We start from the raw sequence: 27,862 nt of genomic DNA, 5'->3' as shown, positions 1-27,862 counted from the left end.
AATAACCTGATTTATAAGCGTTTTTAAGAGGTATGATTAAATTCGCTATTTCAATGCCTAAAATGACGTTATACGTGTTAAAGAATTGCATGAACACATGCGGCCGCCATTTTTCTAAACTGTCGTGTAAACATCCGAGTATGTTGCTATTTAAAGTAATGATACAATTTACGCCCAATCGAGCTGGAGTTATTCAAACGGAACATGTGTAGATCATGTTCTGGGATGTTAGCGCATCGGGCACTTCGTAATGTTTTAAAATAATGACCAATCTAGAAGCGTATTTAATTTTAGAAGCGTTTTCCGAAAATGTATTTATAATTCATGAAAAATGGACGAAGTAATTTTTCAATAAAAATAAAAGAGTCTGTAAGGGATATTGTACGCATTGGGTTAAAAACAAATTGATCCTTATTACAGTTAGATTTCCATGTGCTTTAATCAATTATTCTTGCGTATTAAAAGACGTTTTTTCAACTAATTATTAATAATTGTAGTGCTTTCGCTTATTTTGTAAGCTTGTTCTGCTACCTGACCTACAGTACTTTGCTACTTATAATCTGTTTACGAATGTACAATACTTTTCACGGTTGGCACATGCTTATCAAAACATCGGGAGTAAATTAAAGAAGCAGACATTGTCACTTGGTAGATTGGGCAATTAACACACACAGTGGCCTTTTGTTCTGAAGCCACATGCCGACAATTCAGAAATTCACAGGCAATTGTCCTAGTAATAATACGATAATAATCTGTTATTTTAATAGGTTGATGTATTTTTCAAGTTCTTCGGATATTTTTTTAAACATGATAATAATTCAATTTGCTTTAAAATAAAACCAAACACCGTTCAAACTGATTAATGAAATCATATTGAATGAGAACATGTGTAATAATAAAGTTACAAGAAACAGCATAATTATCTGGTGCATTTTGTATAAAATGCATTTCAAAAGGAAATAGAATACTCTTTACTACTGTAATCACATTCATCTGTTTTTACTAATGAAGTAGATTTTCTGATTGTTAATAACTATTTTGGTGTTCCTGGCCAATAAAGTCATACAATTTATATTGACCTCTTGGGGCTATTGAACATGTCTTCGGGCTATTCAAAATTCCATCTTATGAGCCAAAAGGGCTATTTCACTAAAATATTTAGCGTGAAGACTGGTACCGGTATGTGAATGTTAGATATTAAGGTTTTCAGAAATAAATCTTCAACTAAACTATCTTTGTCTTTTTATGCGCCCAGATCAAATGATCGGGGGTATATTGTTTTTTGCCTGTCTGTCTATCATTGTATGAGTCTGTCTGTCTGTCTGTCACAAACTTTAACCTTGATTAAACTTTTGCAATAACTTTTGTAATATTGAAGCTGGCAACTTGATATTTGGCATGCATGTGCATCTCATGGAGCTGCATAATTTGATTGGTGAAAGGTCAAGGTCATCCTTCAAGGTCAAAGTTCAAAAAAAATAATTCAAAGCAGTAGGGGGCATTGTGTTTCTGACAAACACATCTCTTGTTCAAGAGGTTTATCAAGCTATTGTGCCGATCTTGTAGTCTTAATTCAGTTGACATAAAATTTTCTTCCACTCTGACAAGTCCTCAGTCACACCCCTGATTATTCATAATGCAATTTTATAAGAACTTTTCACAAATGTTTACCAGGTTTAGACATTGGTGCTCGAAAGACCCATGATCCCAGCTCTAAGGTCTAACTGTTAAGGTCAAACTAAGGGCACATTATACCTTTACCAGCCTGTCACTTATGACAAATCAGGAATAATAACTTGCAACAAAATTGAAATGTTCACGATATGGAGACATTGTTGCCTAAAAGACACATATCTCTAGTTGCTCAAAGGTCAACATCATGTCTTTAGTTTGAAGGTCAAATTAGACATTATATATCTTCTCTATTAGTTATCATTCATTATGCAATTTAAACTAAAACTAACAACAAATGTAGACATACAATGTTGAAAAAGAAAATAGCTGGGGACAGAGGGTTCCCATTGGCTCAAAAAGTTGTTGACAATTATTTTGTTAGCTCGACAATTATATATGAAATATGTATAGTGGAGCTATACTACTCACCCAGGTGTTTGCGTTCCGTGCTGAGCCGTTAGCGTGCAAATGTTAAAGTTTTTGTACTACCCCAATTACTTTCATTGTCCCTTGACATATTGCTTTCATATTTTGCATACTTGTTTACCAACATGACCCCAACCTATAAACAAGAGCAAACAAATCTATCAAGCATTTTGTCATAATTATGGCCCCTTTTCCACTTTGAATATGCAGCAAATGTTAAAGTTTGCGTACTACCCCAAATATTTTCAATGTCCCTTGACTTGACTTGTTAACCATCATGACCCCAACCTATAAACAAGAGCATACAACTGTATCAAGCATTTTGACAGAATTATTGCCCCTTTTATACTAAGATTATGCATATTATTGATAAAGCTATGTTAAACTTTGCCTACTACCCCAAATATTTCCTATATCCCTTGACATATTGCTTTTATATTTCGCATACTTGTTTACCAACATGACCCCAACCTATACACGAGAGCAGACAACTCTATCAAGCATTTTGTCATAATTATGGCCCCTTTTCCACATAGAATTTGCAGCAAATGTTAAAGTTTGCCTACTACCCCAAATATTTTCAATGTGCCTTGACATATTGCTTTCATATTTTGCATACTTGTTAACCATCATGACCCCAACCTATAAACAAGAGCATACAACTGTATCAAGCATTTTGACAGAATTATTGCCCCTTGTATACTTAGAATATGCATATTATTGATAAATCTATGTTAAACTTTGCGTACTACCCCAAATATTTCCTATATCCTTTGACATATTGCTTTTATACTTTGCATACTTGTTTACCAACATGACCCCAACCTATAAACAAGAGCAGACCACTGTATCAAGTATTTTGACATAATTATGGCCCCATTTATACTTAGATAATTGAACTTTTTGCTTAAATTGCCATAACTTCTTTATTTATGATCCATTTTATTATTATTTTGACAAAACAACACTTACCTGAATACCACGATGGATTCCACCCAAACAATACATCACGCCCCTACCCAGAATCCCCCCAACCTCCCCCCCCCCCAAAAAAAACAATTTTTTTTTGTGTTAAACATCATCTAATAAATTACCACGACCCACATTATACCCCCTCTCTCCCCCCCCCCTACCCCCCCCCCTACCCCCCAAACCTCCCATCCCCTATTTATTTTTTTAACATCATCTAATAAATTACCCCACCCCACATTATGCTCTTGCGGCATGTTTTCACTGGCTTTAAATTTGTTCCAGTAATTGACTCAGAAGAAACGGAATCTCAATAAAGCTAAAAAAAATTGTTTAGTAAAAGGTAAACAGAGGTAGAGATCATCTGCATTTTCCTATCTAGAGACCTGCTCTGCTGGGACATAACATCCCAGACAAGTTTGTTCATTTTGGCTGTGCAGAGCCCCTCACATTTCCCAGGTCTGGGACAATTTTCGTCCTTAACCATTTTTTCGTAAAGTTCCTCCTCCATGCCTTTACTGTAAAGTTCATTTATACCCGCAGCCAAGACTGGGTCTACATCTTCACCGCAAATATCTGCCATTTTGAATTTACTTGCGAGTGAGGAAAAACGGCTCAAGACAGAACAGTTTTCTGCACAAGGGTCAGTATTGCCCTCATTCTCTGGCTTTAATATTTTTAAGGGGCCAGGGTCCTCCTCATCATACTCATAATAGTCGCCTTCTTCGAAGAAGCTTGCCTGTCCCTGTTTGATGGCCATTATTCGCTGAACCATCGACAATTGAGTTTCTTGAATGCTCTTTAGACATTCCATAACAAGGTCATTGTTCAGGTCATTATTGACGGGTTTATTGACCGATTCCGCCGTGTTTACTTTAGGAACATCGGCGAGTGTCCTTTTTACAGCTGGGGCTTTGCCCTTGCTCACTTTCTTCTCGTTTGATGGAGACTTCGGCTCTTCCACGTCCGCCATTGTTACGAGTCCACCACGTGTACTCGGCGAAAGAACAATAATGAAACAACACAACTACGTTGCGAATTCACGAGTTTTTAAACACTAAAGTGTTCAGAATGAAAGAGAGTTCACTTTGTGTACTCAATCATAAAAATCACGCACTGTGGTAAAAACAAGAAAAACGAACCACGTTTGTTTGCGTGTCAACTATTTTCAAAGCATGCGGTAAGCACACTGATGCGCATATGCGGCGGAAGTACCATCTCAGTAAACTACCGTATTTAGTCTTATTTACGAAATAAAATTACCAAACTTGCCTTACAAGTACATGTTTAACTGTTGGATATATGATTTACGTTTGAATTGAAGTGTCATTCAGCCATTTTTGAGGAACTTATTTAAGGCAAAGCATCAACCTGTCTATACACTTTATATACAAGTAATTGATCCATTAAAATCTATTTAAATAAACCTTGTTTAACATTGAATGTCTTCCTGTATTTTAGCAAACAAAATATGTTCAGAAGTTATAATTAATATTGAAAATAGATTTTTTTAAGTCTGAAAATGTATTGTACTGTTAAGTAGACAAATGCAGACATGATGAATAAATATTGAACACCACCAAACTATAGGAAGAATCCAATGATGTCTATTATATAATTTTTCTTTCAGAATTTCAGAAAACAATATGTTTTCTGAAATCAGAATTAATATTGAACATAAGTTGTAGTTTTTAAATATAACAGTTTAAAATGTATTGTTCTGTTAAGTATAAAAAGTATACTGTACATTCTTAATGAAAATTGAGTTAACCTGAATATACATATATGGAAAGAATCTGATTATGTCTATTGGTGTAAGCTTTGTTTAACATATTTCAGACAAATCTGGGATATCTTCTCACTGCTATCTTTATCTGTAGACAAGTATCTGGTGAACTGGGTGTTGGTCATGCAAATTCATTAGCCTAATTAATTTATCTACACTAGTCAATGAACCTTGATTAAGTCCATTAATTAATAGCTGACATGTCAATTATTGTGTTTGCATGGAAAACCACTGTCCCATAGTTCAATGTACACTTCACATTGGCATGTTTCATTGGAAAACCACTGTCCCATAGTTCAATGTACACTTCACATTGGCATGTTTCATTGGAAAACCACTGTTCCATAGTTCAATGTACACTTCACATTGCATACCCCTGTCCCATAGTTCAATGTACACTTCACATTGCATACCCCTGTCCCATAGTTCAATGTACACTTCACATTGCACACCCCTGTCCCATAGTTCAATGTACACTTCACATTGGCATGTTTCATTGGAAAACCCCTGTCCCATAGTTCAATGTACACTTCACATTGGCATGTTTCATTGGAAAACCCATGTCCCATAGTTCAATAAGCCGTTCACATTGGCATGTTTCATTGGAAAACCCCTGTCCCATAGTTTAATGTACACTTCACATGGGCATGTTTCATTGGAAAACCCCTGTCCCATAGTTCAATATACACTTCACATTGCATACCCCTGTCCCATAGTTCAATATACACTTCACATTGGCATGTTTTACTGGAAAACCCCTGTCCCATAGTTCAATATACACTTCACATTGGCATGTTTTATTGGAAAACCCCTGTCCCATAGTTCAATGTACACTTCACATTGGCATGTTTCATTGGAAAACCCCTGTCCCATAGTTCAATGTACACTTCACATTGGCATGTTTCATTTGAAAAATCCTGTCCCATAGTTCAATGTACACTTCACATTGGCATGTTTCATTGGAAAACCACTGTCCCATAGTTCAATGTACACTTCACATTGGCATGTTTCATTGGAAAACCACTGTCCCATAGTTCAATGTACACTTCACATTGGCATGTTTCATTGGAAAACCACTGTCCCATAGTTCAATGTACACTTCACATTGGCATGTTTCATTGGAAAACCACTGTCCCATAGTTCAATGCACACTTCACATTGGCATGTTTCATTGGAAAACTACTGTCCCATAGTTCATTGTACACTATACATTGGCATGTTTCATTGGAAAACCACTGTCCCATAGTTCATTGCACACTTCACATTGGCATGTTTCATTGGAAAACCCCTGTCCCATAGTTCAATGTACACTTCACATTGGCTTGTTTCATTGGAAAACCACTGTCCCATAGTTCAATGTACACTTCACATTGGCATGTTTCATTGGAAAACCACTGTCCCATAGTTCAATGTACACTTCACATTGGCATGTTTCATGGGAAAACCACTGTCCCATAGTTCAATGTACACTTCACATTGCATACTTTTGTGTTTATGAAATTCTTAAACACATTCATCGTCAATATTACCCTGAATTATTTTTATATGCCCCCAGTAGGGTGGCATATTTAGTCGAACTGTTTGTCCGTCTTTCCATCTGTGCGGCACTCTTTGATATATTTACCTGATTTTTGGTATGTGAGTCTGCCTGCATGAGTGTCAGATCAAGCTTGAGTTTTGTTCCAGTCCATTGATTTTTGCCAAAGTTAAGGGCTCTGGACCTAAATATTTATTCTCTAAAATAAAATACTTTTCCATATTTTTTTTGGCGAAATGCTTTCAAATATGTACCTGATTTTTGGTGTGTGTGTACCTGTGTGACCTTCATATTAAGGTTTAGTTAGTTTTTTCATGTGTGGATTTTTAAGAGAAAAAAGTGTATTTGATAATTATGCAAGAGTTGATACACATGTTTTGGCAAATGACACAATTACAACACAAATTGGAAATATAAGAGCATATATGTAGTATTTATGTTTTTTGCTACCATTTGTATATTGTCATACTATAAATAAATATGGATTACATAACTTTCCTTATGTTTGCATTGTATTTGTTGGTAAACAGCTACACACTACATAGTTTGATTGTTTACGCATTGAAGACTATGATTTTTTTCAAAGTGGCCAAAAAAAATGAAAATGGCAAAAAGTTTAATCCAGAGAGAGCCCTGGGAAGTAAGTCTCTTTTTGGTTAATATATAGTTTAGACGGAAAGTGTTGTCCCTGATAAGCCTGTGCAGACTCTTTAGCCCTTTGCATGCTGGGAAATTTGTCGTCTGCTAAAATGCGGTCTGCTAAATTTCTGAAATTAGCATTTTCTTCAACTTTTTTCAAAGAATACTATCAGAATAGCAAACAGTTTGGAGCCTGATGAGACGCCACGTTCTGTGGCGTCTCATCTGGATCCAAACTGTTTGCAAAGGCCTTCAAAATTCGGTTCCCGCACGGAGAGAGTTAAGCAATGCATTAAGCCCCATTTTCCCAGAGTGATGCTCATAGGTTTGCAAAATGTAGCAGGGTCAAGCTGGCAAGGATTTCCTATTAAATGTACCATATATTGATATTACCTTACAAGTGTTCAAATCCTCCTTATGTGTTGTCAAATGGTTTCCAACTATTAAAAAAGATACAACCATTACCACACACTCTTAATAAATCAGAATAAAAATGTATTACTCGTGCTCTTTTGTATAAAGTACAGATTGCTTAAACTAAACATGTGATATTCATGTGTATTTATAGCATAATGATGACATTTCTTATAAGATTTATTTAGGGGCCTACATATATGAGTCCGGTTCTGAGAAAACTTGGCATAATGCATGTGCGTAAAGTGTCATCCCAGATTAGCCTGTGAAGTCCGCACAGGCTAATCAGGGACAACACTTTCTGCCTTAACTGGATTTTTGTGTAAAAGATACTTTTTTTTAAAGAAAAATACCATAAAAGCGGAATTGTCTGAACTGCACAGGCTAATCTGGGATGACACTTTACCCATTTCATTATGCCCAGTTTCCTCAGAACACAACTCATATTATTAATATAAAATGTGTGCAATGCATGTTGCGTTGTGTGGAAGACTTTTGGCATATTGCAGCTACAAATGTAGGATGATACATCACTTTCCAAAACAGTCACAAGTCATATGAATTCTTTTTGATCAAGTGAACAGTTTTTCTTATGAATATTTATTATTTGATTATTTACTCATAAGTTCATTCATTCATTCATATATTTGTGGGATCAACATTCTACTTAAGTTACAGATACTTTTTTTATTATATTTGTATCAATAGAAAAAAATATCTGAACATTTGATGTTATTCCCAATCAAGTTAGAATGTTGACAGCAAACAGACCATATAAAAACTGCAAAATAGCAATCCATGTTAAACCTGGCCACCAGGGCATTGTTGTGTGTCTTGTACATATCAAAGGGAAGAGGCTTGAAACAAGACCCCACTGCTGCTAATTGTCAGTCAAGATAAACACTTGATTATGAATATAAATTGGGCTGATTTTCAGGGTGAGGCATTCTTAATGAGTTATCAGGGGTCATTAATTTGTGGGTATGCAGTACCATTTTGTTTGTGGCTTGGATAGGGTGTGTGTGCTGGTTAATAATTGGTACTCATTTGGTACAAGTATCATGATACAGTTATTAGGGGCTGTGTGCTGGTGGGGATAAGGTGCAAAAAAGGAGACTTTGTCTACAATTTGTTATGCTTTGGACTGCAACTCTTGAAGTTTATATTAATTTACACATTTTTATATAATGGCATGAATTGAATGCGCTCTAAGAAATTTTAATGAACATTATATAATAATAATAATTAACAAAAAGTGCATTCATAAATGAGCAGTGATAGTTAATCAAATGTTTTTTCATCAGAAGCCTGTATTGGACTACTGGGTTTCAAGTGTATCCCTTGTGTTGTGTTTTCTGTCAACTCTCGTGCCTTGTCTAGGCCAAGATGTTACTACAACAGACATTTTATCTCAGCTAAAATGTCCAGGGAAATGTGTTTGCTCGGCAGATTTCTCCGTTTTCAACTGCAAGAACTCTTTCAAGAGTGAAGAGCATCATTTTGCATTGCTGACAAAAGAATTGCATCTGTTTAGAGACTTTCATGGGCCAATTTTAAATGGCACATTCCAGAATTTGTACAGTTTAGAGACTATCAATGTTTCGAACAGTATGGTGAATTTCATTCAAAATGGCGCCTTTTCAGGACTCACAATGTTAAGGAAACTCATTATGCGAGGGAATAGCATTCAGTTGATGGACAACACAAATGGATTGTTTAAAGACAACATACAGTTGGAAGTTTTGGACTTGAGTCATAATCACTTAAATTTCATCCCAGACGAGCCTTTCCGCTATTTGACAAATTTAAAGGTGCTGAACGTGAGCTATAATCACCTGAAATCTGCACGGCTTGGGCTGAGATTTCAAGTGACAACACAACTTAGTGTTATAGACTTTTCCGGAAATGACATTGAGAATGTTCTTGCAAGCGATTTTATGGCGATACGAAGCTGGGAACCAATTGCAAAGTCCATTAATTTCTCAAGTTGTAATTTGAAGTCAATTGAACCTGACGCCATTAAGAGTTTCAAGAAGCTGGACATGTTCAGCTTAGCCAATAATCCTGAACTTAATTTCACTAACATGTCCGGATATCTGGAAGCGATACGAGAAGTGAGCCTGGCAAAGCTTGATCTTTCGTACACAAACTTTTCCGTGAAGATAAACTTAAATGACTTCACAGTGGAAAACCTTGGAACACTGGCATTGCATGAATTAAACATGGCAGGAAATGGGTTAACCAGCATTGATGATAATTTGTTAACCTTCTTGAATCTTCGTAAACTGAATCTTCGAGACAACAAACTTCAAACGATCGGGGTAGGAATCGCCAAGCTAGGGGGCCTTAAAATGCTTGATATAGCGTATAATGAAATAACTACAGTGTCTGAATTCATGAAGGACAATGTTGGAAATTTAGAGATGCTTGATCTATCCAATAATAAAATTGGTGATAAAAGTGGACTTGACCTGGCTGGAGCAGTAAAGCTTATTAAATTAGACCTATCTTACAATGAATTAGAGAATTTTGTTGTCCCGAGTACTTTAGCGAATTTGCAATCTTTAAAGTTGTGCTGCAACAAAATTTTGACTTTTAATAATGGAAATCCAGTCACGGGTTTGCAAAAAATAACTCACTTTGATGTGAGCAATAACAAATTGACCTCTTTGAATAAATTCATGTTTCGTGACTCGAGAAATATTGAAGTTGTAACATTTGCCAACAATGAGATTTCCACCATTAGTCATCAGACGTTTTTGCCTCACTGTCCAAAAATCATTGATTTGTCAAATAACAAAGTTGAGTCAGTACAACATTATGGTTGGCACAATGTACGAATGATAAATCTTGCATATAATGTAATAACAAATGTTGATGAACAGGCATTTTTCTTTCTGCATGGACTTAAAGAGCTGGATCTTCATGGAAACCTCATTGAAAAGTTGGCTGTTGATACTTTTTCACAGTCGACAAACATATCACATTTGAATTTGCAGAAGAACAAGATGGCCAATGCGGAAATGCTTGCTGGATTTTTAAAACCTCTGCAAAATTTGAAGACGATTGATTTGAGTTACAACAACTTTACTGAACTAATGTTTGACCCATCTCCTTTTTCATATAACTTTGAACTCACAGATTTGAGAATTTCTCACAACAGGATAAACCATGTAAATCCTCTGGCTTTCTCAACCATTAAACATCTAAAGGTTCTGGACTTTTCAAGAAATCCATTTAATTGTGGATGCGAAAATGCTGACGTACAAAAATGGTTGGAAACAACAAGCGTGGAAATAATGAACCAAGAAAACTTTGGGTATGTTTGTACCACGCCAGTGGTGAGAGGGAGCCAAACATTGATGACTTTTCACATTAGACTGTTTGAATGTAACCAAAACTTGTTTTACATTGTGATATTCAGTTCCATAGGTGGAGGTTCCATGTTGATTGCTGGTACGATTGCTACCATTTGTTTTTTGGTGAAGCGCAAGCGGAAGGGTAACTTGGACATTCAGAGTAAAAATGATGAAAGTCTTGATCTCCTTGGTTACCAGAAAACTGAAAACACTGAAAATCTAGAGATTGAACCAATACCTCGTGAAGACTATGTGAGACAGATTCGAGACAACTATATAAAAGGGTCTGCCTCTCATACGCTAGTGGATGTGGAATTTGAGAATCCAAGATTGTATCTAAATCCTGAAGTGTATGATGTGAAGCCTGAGAAAAAGAAGAAAACAGAAAAGCAGAAGTTGGTTGAAAAAGAGCATTTGAAGAAGCTGAATACCCAAAAGGTAATAAATGGTCATAAGAAACCAGCAATAGACCCAAAGAAACTGAAGCACTATATTCAGATGTATGACAGTCTTGGTGATCCAAGGTTGACTCGAGCTAGAGATGTGCACAAACTTCAAAAAGACAGAGACAATCTGAAACAGATTTTACATGAAATGGACAAGGAGTACAAAAAGGTACTTGAAAAGAAGAAGTTGATAAAGGAAAAGCAGAAGAAGGAGACAGAGAAGAAAAGTAGGTCAAGAACACGGTCCAAGCATTCAAGGTCAAGGCTTCATCATTCAAGGTCACATTCAAGGTCGAGGGGAAACCGAGAATTGGTGCGGATGGTTTCCCTGCGTCAGTCTCGGAGCATGCCGGATGTTCTGAGTTACGTCAATAGTCTGCCACGCCTTGCGTACGACCGCCGAGACCAACAGTACAGGTAATGTCATTTTTAATGGTTAAGTTTATTGTAAAAAGTCTTGATGAGTATGAACCTTTTAAAGCTTGATTGCAAAAAATCTAAAACACATTTTATTCTTTATATTAATAAACAGTTAAAAAGCATAATTAGTACAATTTGTATACTTATATTCACAAACAATTATGTGGTTAATTTGGCATTTAATTTGCATTTTATATCAGCATAAAAGCATCACTGTACTACAATTCCTATGGCATATCTTGGATTATTCTCACAATGTCTACAACAAGTGAAACGGACATCATTTAAAAATATTTTGTGGGTACTGACATCACAAATACGCATGTGTGTTTGTTTTTCCCTGAAAAATTTCAGAGTATAGATAAAAGTAGATGCAATATTATAAAGACGCAATATTTATAAATTTGTGGTGGAATCAAAATAATTGACTGCTAATATTTGGTTATTGCTGTAATAACCAACTGTTTGCTGTCCCAATGTGTATCAAACCACTCGGTCTATAGCTTTCATTATTGAATTCCTATAAAAGGAAATCCGAATTGCTTGTTATTACCCCCATTACCTATGCTTGGCCTTTAATTATTACTTGCATAAATTAAAGACTCTCATTTGGGATTTGCCACACAAATTAAAATTCCTCTCTGGCTTTTGTAAAAGCGTTTAATATCAATTCATTCAAAATCATAAGAATTACCATGTGCTTATTTGAAACCGCATACAAAGTCTTGCGGTATTTATTAGGTATGGCAGAACACCTAAACCCATGAAACCAACCTTTCCCAATCAGAGGCAAAGTGAAAATGGCAATATGCAACCAGCATAAAACCAGAACAGCTTGCCAGTAACTGTTCATGTTTAATGCTGTTTGCTGCTCATAGGTATGGTAGGATTAGAAATTAAGCCTTTAAACTTAAATCTCTTAAGAATGGTCTATAATTTGATATCTAAGGGACTGCAAATGGTCAAAATGCGTATGTGAGTTGAAAAGTGTTTAGTTAATATTTGACAATATAGAAAATTTATTAAATATGTTTAACATTTATGTGGGCATCTATTGCAGGCACAAGAGGGTTCCAATCTATCACGTGGACCACTATGACCCCAACACGAGGCACGGCTGGGTCCGAAGTATGGTAGACATCCCTCGTGTCCATCGGTCATCTAGAGATTTTCTCCGCTCCCACAGTCCCACTCGGTCACATATCCGGCGCTATGAGAGCGACATGCGTATCCCATATTATCGACTTGAACCGGAATTCCGTGACGACAGAATCCCGCATGGCTACCACACGGTGTCACCTGGACGACGCGCCATGATGATCGATAGTCGCTTTACCGGAAGTCCTCGTGCAATGGAGAGGGCACTTAGCCAACAGGAAGTGGATCATCTGGAGGAGTTGTATGCCAACAGGTTCGTTGTTCGGGACTTCAGGCCAAGTCCCACGCGAGAAGCCGAGGTCCAAGTACACATAGAAAACGCTGCGCACAATGCAACTGGCAAGATGGGGATTCCAAATGGAGGAGTCGTAAGAGAAGTGGAAAAAGAAACTTTTGGAAGCATAAATGCTGTGAATGTGGATGAGACAGCACCCAAGAGTAAACTGGCCGTCAAAACAGCTGAGAAGATCGTGCCCGTTGTGCGCGAGTATAATACGATCGCCAGCACCAAGGGAACTCACCTTGGTAATGGGGTTACCACAGAGAGTTTCAAACCACAGAGACTCGAGAGGTCTGCCAGCGCTGACAATCATTTGAGCCCATGGGTTTAACATACTGTGAATATTATATATTTATTTTTGACTTGAATTTTCTGTATGATTATTTTGTAATGCTTATTTAGTTTATGTTTAGATCAAACTTTTTTTTAATGTAATGTATAAGAGAATGTCAGCTGTCTTAAACATTTGGATGTAAGTAAATATCAAACTTAAGATGGGAATATTTGAATTAATTTTTGGAATTATCATTAACCAAGTTTTCCGAAGGAAAAAACATTATTAGATTTGTGAATGTCGGCGGGCGAGCAGAACAAGCTTGTTCGGGCCATAACTTTGTTGTTCTTTGTGAGATATTCAAATCATTCGGCACATATGTTCACCATCATTAGACGGTGTGTCGCGCGAAGGAATTGCGTCGATATCTCCAAGGTCAACCTTTGAGTTCATAGGTCAAAAATGGCCATAAATGAGCTTGTTCGGGCCATAACTATATCATTCATTGTGAGATTTTAAAATCATTTGGCACATTTGTTCACCATCATTGGACGGTGTGTCGCCCGAAAGAATTACGTCAATATCTCCAAGGTCAAGGTAGCATCGACTAAAAATAGATTGATAACGAAACAATGGGGGTAACTTTGATCAGTAACAAGTCACATTTTGAGATGGTCTCTCTTTATCACACTCTTTTTAGCTCATCTATTTTTTGAAAAAAAATTATGAGCTATTGTCATCACCTTGGCGTCGGCGTTGGCGTTGGCGTCGGCGTCCGGTTAAGTTTTGCGTTTAGGTCCACTTTTCTCAGAAAGTATCAATGCTATTGCATTCAAACTTGGTACACTTACTTACTATCATGAGGGGACTGGGCAGGCAAAGTTAGATAACTCTGGCGTGCATTTTGACAGAATTATGTGCCCTTTTTATACTTAAAAAATTGAAAATTTTGGTTAAGTTTTGCGTTTAGTTCCACTTTTCTCAGTAAGTATCAATGCTATTGCATTCAAACTTGGTACACTTACTTACTATCATGAGGGGACTGGGCAGGCAAAGTTAGATAACTCTGGCATGCATTTTGACAGAATTATGTGCCCTTTTTATACTTAGAAAATTGACAATTTTGGTTAAGTTTTGTGTTTAGGTCCATTTTATTCCTTAAGCATCAAAGCTATTGCTTTCATACTTGCAACACTTACTAACTATCATAAGGGGACTGTGCAGGCAAAGTAATGTAACTCTGACTGGCATTTTGACAGAATTATGTGCCCTTTTTATACTTAGAAAATTGAAAATTTGATTAAGTTTTGTGTTTAGGTCCACTTTATTCCTACAGTATCAAAGCTATTGCTTTCATACTTGCAAGATTTATGAACTATCATAAGGGGACCGTGCAGGCAAAGTTATGTAACTCTGACTGGCATTTGGACGGAATTATGGGCCCTTTATACTTAGAAAATTGAAAATTTGGTTAAGATTTATGTTTTGGTCCACTTTACCCCTAAAGTATCATAGATATTGCTTTCATACTTGGAACACTCACAAACTATCATAAGGGTACAGTAAAAGGACAAGTTTTATAACTCTGGTTGTCATTGTTACGGAATTATGGCCCTTTTTTGACTTAGTAACTTTTAATATATGGTTAAATTTTGTGTTTCGATCCACTTTACTTCTTAAGTATCAAGGCTATTGCTTTCAAACTTCAAATACTTACATGCTATCATGAGGTTACTGTACCTGGCAACTTGAATTTTACTTTGACCTTTGAATGACCTTGACTCTCAAGGTCAAATTATTAAATTTTGCTAAAATTGCCATAACTTCTTTATTTATGATTAGAATTGATTGATACTTTGATGAAACTACTCTTACCTGACATACCACAATAGACTCCACCCAAACCATCCCCCGTGCCCTCCCCCCCCCTCCCCCCTCCCCCCCCCCCTCCCCCCTCCCCCCCCCTATTTTTTTTTTTTTTTTTTTTTTTTTTTTTTAAGATCATCTCACAAATGACCACCACACCCTCACACTATACCCCCCCCCCACCCCCCCCCCACCCCAACCCCCCCCCAATTTTTTTTTTTTTTTTTTTTTTTTTTTTTTAAGATCATCTCACAAATTACCACCACACCCTCACACTATACCCCCCCCTCCCATTTTTTTTTTAAAACTGTTATGTTTGAAATACCGTCCAACCATCGCACCCAAACCCCCCCCCTCCCATCGCCCCCCCCCCCAACCCCCCCCCCCCCCCCCCCCCCGATTTTTTTTTTTTTTTTTTTTTTTCGCTTTTTTGGTAGATAATGTAATAAATGTCCACAACCCCACACTATACTTCCCTCTTCACTCCACTCCTCCCTCCTTTGTGATTGAAAATGAGAGTCCCTTCACCTTTAAAAAGAAAATAGATGAGCGGTCTGCACCCGCAAGGCGGTGCTCTTGTTTTCAAATTGAAATCAAGGTCGCCACGATTAAAAATATATTGAATCTTACACAAGGGGGTAACAATGCACGTTTTGAATTGTCTCCCTTTAACAGACTTTTTTTTTCAAATTGAAAACCTTGTTTTGTGACAATTTTGTCCCTTTTTAATTGTTTTTTATTTGTTTGTTGTTGTTTTGACAAGAAACATAGACGAGTGTGTACATGTCATTACTCATAAATTGTGTCCTTTTGTAAAGTGTACATATTTGTAATTAAGGGATAATTACTCATTGTGCTTTGCCATGTTATATATCATTTATTGTCTTATTACCTCACTTGAGCATATTGCGCCCAAAGGCAAGTTATTATACCCCAGTTCAAAAGTTAAGGAGGTGTACTGGAATCATCTGATGTTTTTACTTTTCAACCCCTTCCCCCATAAGGAGCTAAGTGAAAATGGCTTTGCAACCAGCATAAAACCAGAACAGCCTGCGAGTAACTCCAAGTCTGTCCAGGTTTAATTCTGTTTGCAGTTCATCAGTAACTACATGTAAGGCTTGGAAATTAAGCCTTTAAAACTTGAATCTAGTAAGAAAGGTCTTTAATTAAATGTAACTTTCTAAGGAACTACAAATGTGTCAAAGAATAATCTAAGTGGCAAAGGGTTAACAAAATTAAAGATAATTTCAGGCTTAGGCAACCACTTGATTTATTTGGCTTTGCTGATTCTGTCCATAATTATCACATTGTATGTCAGCACTTACCTTCAAACATATGTGAACGAGCCATAACATTTCAACATATCATGATGGTACTTTAAACACAGTAAAGCAACCCAGGTCCATCTTGGCCCTCTTGTTTCATATCATATTTTCTCTGCATTAAAATTAGTTATACATATTGATGCTTTATTATATTACTTATTTACTTATTGGTTATATAATGTAAACTATATTTTTATTCCCATTCATTATTCATACTCAATAAAAAGCATATACCTATTTTGGATTTTATTTATTATTTAAAAATGACCTACGAATAATACAATTTGTGTGACATGAGTTAATTGTGATATCTTAATCAAATGAGCAAAAGATTATGATTGATTTAAAAAAAGCACAAAACTACCCTGATGGATATTGCAGTGGTACACACACACATTTAGTGTTTTTCCCAAGCCCTCGTTGTGTGGCGCTGTGCCAAGAACGCTTAGGCCTAGGATCATGAAACTTCATAGGTACATTAATCATTAGTGTCAGATGACCCATATTGATTTTGAGGTTACTAGGTCAAAGGTCATGGTCACAGTGACTCGAAATAGTAAAATGGTTTCCGGATGATAACTCAAGAACCCTTACGCCTAGGATCATGAAACTTCATAGGTACATTGATCATGACTCGCAGATGACCCCTATTGATTATCAGGTCAAAGGTCAAGGTCACTGTGACTAGAAACAGAAAAATGGTTTCAGGATGATAACTCAAGAATGCTTACGCCTAGGACCATGAAACTCAATAGGTACATTGATAATGACTGGCAGATGACCCCTATTGATTTTCAGGTCACTTATTCAAAGGTTAAGGTCATAGTGACTCAAAACAGTTAAATGGTTTCCTGATGATAACTAAAGAATAATTAGGCCTATGATCAAGAAACTTCATTGGTACATTGATCATGACTGGCAGAAGACACCTATTGATTTTCAAATCACTATGTCAAAGGTCAATTGACAGTAACAAAAAACATATTCACACAATGGCTGCCACTAAAACTGAAAGCCCAAATGGGGGGGAAAGCATGTTTTGCAAACAGCCCTTGTTTTTGGTTAATTTTCCTCCCAGACTGCCACTAATGCGCTTAAATGCCCCTCACCCCAAAACTGGCTTTTTGTGCTATTTTTGCGTTTTTTTGCATAATAGGTGAATTGTAATCAGTGCTTTACACAGGATTTTTTTCAGGCGCCCCAGAGCTTATAGGGGTGGTTGAATTTTTTTTAACTTAACGTGTCAATTGACGTTCTGTGGTGCGTTATAACTCTTAGAAAAACAGCCTCAAAGGACGTTATTTGTTGCACTATGACTCTTCAAGAAAACCCCCCAGCTATAAAGTCATTTATAAAGACATTTTTTAATAATTGTTTTAAAACTTTCCCGCAAAGATAGTAAAATCCCGACTCGAACGATTCCCTAATACATCCGTATCATCCCGCCTCTATTACTGCATACTTACTACTTTTCAAGTTTCTATTCATTACCCGATATTCCCATTTTTAAAAGCACTTTCTGGAAAATATTGACGATAAAAGTGCTCAATAATTTCTTTTACAACAAACGTTGCCATTTTTCTAAAGTAACAACTAAACTTCGGCATAAGTGACTATTTCTAGATTTGATGAAATATTGCCACTGAACATGCGTAAATCGCTTGACGTGGTGTGTGCTTGTTAATACAACGCTCATGTACACCCACGTTTTCTATGCACATGACGCGACGTTGTACATGCTGCATAATTTTCGCGCCCTTTTTATTGAGACAAAGGGTCAATTCGAAATAAATTATCACTGTTTATTTGAAGCAAGAATCTGTTAACGTAGAGTTAACATTTACATTCCGAAGTGGGTTTTGGATTACAAATTTAATTATGCTCATTTGAGACTTCAAGAAAAATTAACAGTTGCGTAATGAATTCAACGATAATTTGTTCAAACACTTAACGAGTCGAGTAAATGTTTTGACAGTATTATTCATGAAATGTAAAACTTTCACGAGGATTACAGCCATCATTAGTCTTCTTAGTAACTGGCCAAGATTTATGTGGCAATTACATGTACGCCACGAGTCGTCTGCATGATTTAACTGAAGGTAGTGTCTGCCTACGAGTGCTGTCGCTTATACAAAGTGTACGCTCTCATTGGCTAATATTGATTTTCCAATACAGTGACGCTCCCCCCTTTTAGCGGGCTTTAGTTGGGTAAAGCGTTAGATGTAGTTGACAGACGATCATAAATCGGCTTTCAAAATTTTCCGCGAAGTCGGTATCGCTTTGATCTTAAGCATGGCTAGTTGCAGTAACAGCCAAAATTCACTGATCGGAAAATTTCAGGCGCCCCGCGGACTCTGATTTCTAAATTCAAGCGCCCCGGTGAGGGACCGTTAAATGGCCTGTGGGAAGCACTGGTTGTTATGCCCTTTTACAATTTACTGTGCATGTCCCTATGCCCTCCTGTGAAATAAACTAACAGTAATTATTACTTTAATTAACCTGTTATTTTTCCAAAGGTCAGTGATTAACTTTTACCAAAATACAGCTGATTCAGACTGCATCTCAGTTGTTATGGAATTTCATATAACCAACATAAAAAGACGGCCAGTGGTGTTAGACCCTTGCTGGTGGCTGAAAAGTCATGGTGGCACTGGAAGGTCAGCAGTTGAGTCTAAACTGTAACTTAATTATTTCTCATTTTAAACTTGACAAAAATTAAATACATTTACCGTATATAATGAAATGGCATGTCAGGTGTAATACCAGTGTCCTTAGCTCCAAGATCAAGGTCACAAGTAGAGGTCAAAGATCATATTCGAGCATAGTCCTTAATTGGATAAAGTGAAAGTAAATATGTTTGCGTTTGGCTCATAACTTTGTTTTGTCAAGTGACCTTGTGCAATATAAAAAGCTTTCCTTTTATACTTTTTTATGCCCCCGGATCGAATGATCGGGGATATATTGTTTTTGGCCTGTCTGTCTGTCATTGTATGTGTCTGTCATTGTATGTGTGTGTTCCAAAACTTTAACCTTGGTCATAACTTTTGCAATATTGAAAATAGAAACTTGATATTTGGCATGCATGTGTATCTCATGGAGCTGCACATTTTGACAGGTGAAAGGTCGAGGTCAAGGTCATCCTTCAAGATCAAAGGTTATTTTTTTCTAAAATAGCTGCCATGTGGCTTCAAAGCGCAGAAGGGGGAATTGTGTTTCACAAACACAGCTCTTGTTCTTTTATATACCTTGAGTTTTTGCCTGTTTGAAAGCATATTATTAAGAAGATCCGACAATCATCTTGTCATACAGTACCTTGATTTATTTCACAAAAGGCTTGCTAGCCAACAAAATTCCTCAATTCAAATAAAATATGGTATGAAATGACAACTCATGTCAGGTCCTATGTATCATATATTAATGATATTAAATTTTAATATAGGAGGTTTTTTTATTAGGCATGTTTGAATTAGTCTAGGGTACCAAGGTTCCAAACATATACAAAAAAATAACTTGAACTGGTTGCAGTATTTTTTCCATCAAATCATGAAGATAACTGAACTTCACTGTGCTACTTTTAAGTTTAGTATGTAAAGGTTGTAACATAAAAAATTGAGCTGTGTCGTGAAAAATCATTAACATTTAGTAGGTTGTACATGTACACATCTGGAGTTCAGATGTGTTTAGTGTATGTAATATTTGCAACTACAGTGAAAACTCTCTTTACGACCACCTCGGTATTCCGACCAAATTGCTAAATCGACCACCATTTTTCAGTCCCGATTTTTTCCTTCTATATTTCAATGGTCATTACACTCACTAATCCGACCAACCAGCTAATCCACTATTACGACCACTTTAATCAGTACCAATGATCGATATTGTTCTTAATTGAAACCCGCCAAACGACCAGTAATTTTCACACCTTACTTGAACTGGTGTTGTGGTACTATCGGGCTCGTGTACGAAGCCATTCTGACCCAATTAACCACAATTAACGACAACGGTTTTTGGCATCGATTTGCAACACTTGTGTTAGATTTTCAGCACTTGTTATAATTTTTAACACTTGATTGACAATTAGCTATTATTATTATTGAGTCTTTGATGGGTAAATTGGTTGTTGTTTGGTACACACTTTAACGATTAAATTCGGCGAATAATTTAACAGTTAGGATATTTGAGTAACATGGTTTTGTTTGTGATGGATATAAAAACCGACCTTTATACCATATCGTTATTCAAAATGGAGAGGTGAAAACGGAAAGAGTTGTGTTTATAAGAAAAGATTGATTTGATCAACGCCAGTGATGGGAAATCTCAACGACAGTTGGCCGATTTATTCAGCATTGGAAAGACTCGGGTTCAATCTATTCTAAAAAGAAAAGCTCAATTTTTATTCGAGGAAATGCTAAGCAGACGACAATTGACTCATTCGTTAAGTAAACATCAAGGATCTTGATGAAAAGTACATGTACATGTATTTACACTTCTTTAATGAACAACTTGAAAAACTATCTTTGTACAATGTATAAATGTATAAATACAATGTATAAACGGATGACTGTTATATTGTATGCAAACAGATTAAAGTTCAGTGAATATCTACGTTGTTGTAATTATATGTCCATCAAATTCATGAAAACTCAGAATTAAGACCACCTCGCTATTAAGACCACTTTTGAAAAGTCCCACAAGTGGTCTTAATAGCGAGTTTCTACTGTATATTATACTTCCTGTAACAAAGTTCAATGGGGTATACTGAAATAATCATGGACTGTCCATCTGTGTGTGTCTGTCATTAGACACAATCTTGTCCAAAGGTGTTTCACATTAAAGGTCGCCTAGCGTAGTGGATATGGTGTCCCCATAGCAACCAGTAGGTCATGAGACCGATCCCCACTGTGGGAGCATTCTTTAAATCTCCCCAATAGACACCCAAGTACTGATTCTAGTACCAGGAAACGGACTCAAGAGTGTTTAGAATAAGCCTTGGGCTTTCGATTCAATCAAGCTGAAATTAATAGGTCTAAACTAATAGTGGTTACTTTTGTACGTAAAACAACAGAATGTGCTGGTATGGTTTCATATGATATGATATGAAAGTGTACATGTGAGATTTGTATTACAGTGTGTGTTAACAATTACAAAAGTTACGCCATTTTATCAACTTTGACATGCTTTAACATCATGCTACATATTTCAATATGCAGTGTGTGTGTGGGTTGGGGGGGGGGGTAATACTTTGTCACTTTGGTGACAAAGTCTCGTATGTGCAAGAAACGGAACTTTCTTACACATGGACAGATTCTAAAATAACTTAACACAAATATTAACCAACATCAAACAATGTGTCCCACTTAGTGTCATGGACAATGTTACACTTGAAATTCAAATGTTCACAAGTGAAACAAATTGTATGTCAGGTTCAGAATGCTAGGGCTTTTTGCATCTGGGCATGTGAAAATAATTTTAGCACCAATATTTGAACATGATAAGTTTCTTATTGCTATTTAAAATGTAGGAAAGACACTAAAGACTTTTATTCTAAAACCAAATGTCTAGGTCTGTTTTTGTTACTTTCTCTAATTTACATGGATTGTGTCTTGTTTGCCATGTAAAATGTTTTAATCACACTTAAATTAATCAACAGACAGTGACAGATAAATGTGTCAGTTTGGAAAATTATTTCATTTTTTTTTAAACTGCAAGTATAAATTAAGGTACAAAAAGCAGTTTACCTGTCCATTAAAGAAAAAATGTTGCAATGCAGAATAGCAGCTGTAACAACTACACTCTGAAACCTTCAAACTTTCTTACGACTGCTAAAGTGCTTTCCCATTCCCTTAACATGATGTCCACTACGGCTAAGCATAGAAATTGCTTGTAGTGACATTTACAATTACTTGCTGCTGTGATCATATTAAAAACAATATTTCCTTGTATAGACCTTTTAAGAAGTTGTTTTATCAGGTTTCTCAAATGAGTTTTGTTCTGCTTCAGATGATGGCGCTGGGCAATCAAGTAGGCCGAGTGTTCGTCTGGGACATTGATGTGGAGGATCCCGTGTTAGCCAAGTAGGGCTTGGAATTAAATGAGCCTTGCGCTGGGAAAATGGGCTTAATGCATGTGCGTTAAGTATTATCCCAGATTAGCATGTGTGGTCCAGACAGGCTAATCAGGGACAACACTTTCCGCTTAAGGTAGTGCACCCGTAATGATTTCCCGCAATTTCTTCAAAGATCGAAGAACCTTTTTAACCGTTTACTTATGGATATCTAATTTAAGCAGGTACTAATGTGAAGTTGTTGTGGCCGAATGGTTAAGGCTATAGACTACAAATCTTATGGGATCTTCCCGCGTAGGTTCGAATCCTGCCGACAATGCATACTTTTTGCGACGCGTTTTATTTCTTTTCTAACGTAATTTGATTTAATATAGAATAATTGTAAGCTATGTTTATTGTTAAATATGTTGCAATATTTATGCACATTCTTCAATTTTTTTAATTAAAACAACGTTTTGGCTAAAATGGGTCATTTACTGCTGAAAATACGAATCATGCATGTTGCATTTTTATTTTTATTTCAAAAAGTAAACAGTAAATCTGTCTATGTCATACATGCCATACCTCCCGGATTGTCCCGGAAATGAAGAACGTGTCCCGCAGTCCCGGAAATCTTTCAAATTTCCCGGATTTTAGACTCTATGTCTTGGTATTTTTGCTGTATATAGTGTATAAAAACTAAGTTCAAAATATTACTTAAATGATACTATTTTGAATTTTATGACACTTTATTTTTAACAAACCCAATTTCTACTTGGCTGAAACCACTTCCATTTCATGGTGCTCTTCCATAGATAACACGTTATAAAAAGTAAATGTCTGTAAAAGAATACTTATTTCATCTTGTTTAAACTTTAAACATCTTTACTGCATCTGTACACACCAACTGCATGCCCATATTTGGAAATCTGGATGAATTATGGAACTTTCATATACCCCAGGGGTGCAAATAAACTGGACAAAATTAAGCCAAGCGTGGGGGTGGTTTTGAAAAAATCAGTATATTTTTTTTTAAAGCACGGAAAGCCTACCTAAAAATTTGCATGTAGTTCAGTGAAATGATGCTGATTAAGAAAATTATACATAAGATTATATTTGGAAAGGTGCCCATCTATTATGGGTGCTCTACCTTAATGGCCAAATTCCATATAACTGTTTCTAATACAGGTATTGAATTGAAACTTTGCATTATTTGTTTGTGGTCATTGTGACAGGTCTCAGTTTCTAAGTTTCTGAAATCTGACCTACGATTTTGCAGAGAAATGCCCCTTTTTTCTCTTTCAAAGTTCACGTTAACATTTACAGTCCAACCTGCCCGAACGACCGCCTGTTAATAGCGACCAACAGTCAATAACGACCACACCGATTTCCTCCCGAACGATTTCACTATATATTGAACCTGCGAATAAAGCCCACCTGTGAACAAAGACCAACGACCACCCTTTTACATTCCCAAATCTCCATTTTGATAGCTTACAACGACCACTGCAATCATAAAAATCAACGATTTCGCAACTTTCAAAAAGCAAAATGGCCGCCAGGACGCTGCGTAGTCATGTGATACACATCTTACCAGTGGACTCGTCGGTCGCTATGGAGATATTTGCAAGTGACAGTTTATTGCACTTGATAGCAGTTGTTTGTTTATTTAACATGCATTGCTAATTGGTAGTCGTCTGCTTCTTTTATGCATTTGACAGTTTGTCGAAAGTGTAAAAACTTGCCTTTGTATTTAAGCGACTCGCGATTAATGTACTAATTGCCAAAAATATCAAAGACAAATTTTGAGCTTTCATAAACACATTAAGGAAATTAACGTTTCCTATCATTTACGATGCCTTTTGAAGACAAACATTCTGATAGTTATTCTTTTCTTAAATTTCTCCGTAATAAGACGTTCATAGATTATAGAAAAGTAATTGTCAGTTCAAGTTAACCATCATGGCTTCCAAGCATAAGTTTTTGACGTTGAAAGAACGCGTTAAGGTCATTAGTTTGTTAGGTAAAGGACACAGTTATAGAAGAGTGGATAGTGATCTTGGTGTAGGAAAAACTCAAATTCAGAGCATTTTAAAGTGATTTTTTTAAGTGAGTGTTTTGATTGTGTGTGTGTCTTGAGTGGAGGGGGACGGGGGTCGTAGTGCTTATTGTGTTTTGTTGTTTCTACTGGTACGTTGAGTATCTGTCTGGAATCTTATTCTTGGATGTTTTCAGTCTTATATAAATATAAGATATCATTTATTGTCCATCATTGTCAAATTTACTGGTTGTGTAGTAGTGATTCATGTATAAATGTTTGCTATGTTATGTGTATTTTGTACTTTGTTCTTTGTAGAATTACATGTACATGTACGTATACATGTATGTCAATAGTTATTTATACAGTATATGATAAATTAAATAAATAATAAAAACATAAGGGAATAGAAATACCACATGTTATAAATATACAAATGTAAAACAAAACTGTGTTTTCAATCCTTTATTTCATTATACATGCATAAGTATTCAAACATTTAAACAATAGAGCACAAACATAGATAAGGTACCTGTTAAAAAACTACTAGCATATTTTGCAAAGTTTCGATCGACCCTGCGAATAAAGACCACCTGTGAACAAAGACCACAACGACCAAATCCCTTGAGTGGTCTTTATTGACAGGTTGGACTGTACTTGCAACTGCCACGTATCTCTCTACTACAAAAAGTTAAGAAAACTTCACTTATTGACTTTTGTTTATTTCATATACTGCTTGAGTTTTCATTATAAAAGATTTCTTCAAAATGCTTGAAAGTTGATTTTAAAAATCGAAAAAAAAATCCAAATTCTTTATTGTTGATTTTAAAAGGTTAATCTTAATAATTAATAAGGATTAAAGGCCATGAGCAAAGTTGATTATTGGTTGAATTAAATACCAGTAAAAAGATGCATTTAACCAAATTCACAGTTAACATTTTTATTTGACACACAATTATTAAAGCACTCATTACATAATCCCTTTTAAAGATATTTCCTGTTTTGCCACTTCAGGTGTTCAGTTCTGACTCACAACAAATGCTACTCGGCAGTGCGGCAGACGTGTTTCTCTCCAGACGGTGAGACCCTTCTAGCAGTGTGTGATGATGGAACAATATGGCGCTGGGATAAACTTTGAGACGATGGTTGTGATTGCAAAATGTTGTGTTTTGATGAAGTTTGAGACCATGATTGTGATGGCACAATTTTGTGTTTGAAGAAACTGGGGACCATCTAGTATGATCATGGCACAATTTTGGATTGCCCCATACTTTGATACCACCTTAGTGCTTTGATGGTTACTGCAGAAATGTGTGAAAAATTGCTTATGAATGTGAACTATTGCTTATTCCTTCAATTGCTTAGTGGTTGGAAAAAGCATTTGATAAATAAAATACTAGTTAAACAATTTGTATTAAAACAGTCAGTGGTTGAAACATTTGCCTATTATAAGAATTTGTATGTCCCCCACCACTATAGTGTGGGACATATTGTTTTTGCCCTGTCTGTTGGTTGGTTGGTTGGTTGGTTGGTTGGTTGGTTTGTTTGCCCAAACTTTAACATTTTGCCATAACTTTTGCAATATTGAAGATAGCAACTTCATATTTGGCATGCATGTGTATCTCATAGAGCTGCACATTTTGAGTGGTGAACGGTCAAGGTCATTCTTCAAAGTTAAAGGTAAAAAAAAACAACAAGGGAAGTAAAAAGCTTTAAAGGGAGATAATTAACTCAACCTGCCAAATGATACAAAAATTTTAATAAATCAAAGCGGCACAGAAGAGGACATAGTGTTTCTGACAAACACATTTCTTGTTAGAGCATTTTTTTTATTTTATGGGCTACAAGTCATGTATTAAAAAAAAAGAAGACATATTTTCCTCGCTGCCATGTTTGAAATTTCATCTTTCAATTGAAACAAGTAATGTGCAATCTTAAATAAAAGCAACTGCGAGGCTTCATAGTCATGTTTATGTCCTCAGCATCTGCAAATGCCTTGAGGCGTACACTGTTTGGCCTTGCCTATTTGCCAACTGTCCATCCTTACATGGTTAACACATAATAACAAATTTGGTAAAACATCAATAATGCTTCCTACAAAGCTTAAATACTGACCTTGGTGTTGTCATTGCACACTATTTACACACCCACATCACCTCTACCTCCTTTTGACCTTGATATGACCTCCTGTTGAACAGAAGGTACAAATTCTTGTTTAACCCAAACTGATTCTTCCTGTAAAGCTTTGAAAGGTGCATACATGATATCTCTGTTCTCTTTCTGCACACCTAATCACCTGACTTCAACTTACCTAAACATTGACCTCTTTTTGGTCTACACTTATTCACACAATGTTTAGTGAACCCAAAATGAAATGCGTTTTTTCTAACATCAAAACCCCCTCGTAAAAAGATTTGATACATGCATCGATGTTATCTGTGAACACTGTCAACACATCCACATTACCTGACCTTATTTTGGCCTTTATATTGACATAATTTTGGACTTATTAATTGAGAAGGGAAATCTTCTTAGTTAATACAAATTGACAGTTAGTTTAACAACAGTTCTTCTTACTAAAAAGCTTAGATTCTCTCATTCAACACTCAAACCACCCACATCACCCAGTGTAATGTTAAAAGTGACACAGATTGCCTTTTGGACTTAGGCATATTTAAATGGGCCAATGGATCAATAATGACAATGCTAATGACATCTGCAGGTATTGACCTCGGTATCTTGTTCATTTCACAAATGTTTTAGCATTAAGTACTTTATGTTGTTCATAATAAATGGAAGTAAAGCTAGTTACATATGTTTTGTTTTGTTTACAAAGAATACACAAGTTTAACATCTGCTATAGTTTAGAAAGCAGAGTTTATAAATGGTCGTCTTCATTTTTTTAAATATATTTAACTTTATTTTTAGCTCATCTATTTTTTGAAAAAAAAATATGAGCTATTGTCATCACCTTGGCGTCGGCGTTGGCGTCCGGTTAAGTTTTGCGTTTAGGTCCACTTTTCTCAGAAAGTATCAATGCTATTGCATTCAAACTTGGTACACTTACTTACTATCATGAGGGGACTGGGCAGGCAAAGTTAGATAACTCTGGCGTGCATTTTGACAGAATTATGTGCACTTTTTATACTTAGAAAATTGAAAATTTTGGTTAAGTTTTGTGTTTAGGTCCATTTTATTCCTTAAGTAT

General features: G+C 36.1%; 1 protein-coding gene and 1 non-coding gene across 2 annotated transcripts in view; both read left to right on the top strand.

The window, feature by feature from the left end:
- The window catches only part of LOC127851526 (polycomb protein EED-like), a 58,446-nt gene extending 30,985 nt beyond the window's left edge, over nt 1-27,461 (top strand). Inside the window, exons 11-12 of the mRNA XM_052385351.1 lie at nt 22,574-22,647; nt 25,669-27,461. Coding sequence (XP_052241311.1) covers nt 22,574-22,647; nt 25,669-25,792 — 198 coding nt within the window. The 3' untranslated portion in view covers nt 25,793-27,461. The remainder of the gene's footprint in view (nt 1-22,573; nt 22,648-25,668) is intronic.
- Nucleotides 22,875-22,956, top strand: Trnac-aca (transfer RNA cysteine (anticodon ACA)). Its single transcript has one exon. It is a non-coding gene; the product is annotated as a tRNA-Cys (tRNA).
- Nucleotides 27,462-27,862: the final 401 nt, after the last annotated feature.

Source organism: Dreissena polymorpha, chromosome 11 (genome assembly GCF_020536995.1).
Source record: "Dreissena polymorpha isolate Duluth1 chromosome 11, UMN_Dpol_1.0, whole genome shotgun sequence".
NCBI lineage: Eukaryota > Metazoa > Mollusca > Bivalvia > Myida > Dreissenidae > Dreissena > Dreissena polymorpha.
Note: the sequence above shows the minus strand (reverse complement) of the source record. Positions and strands in the feature narration are given on the sequence as shown.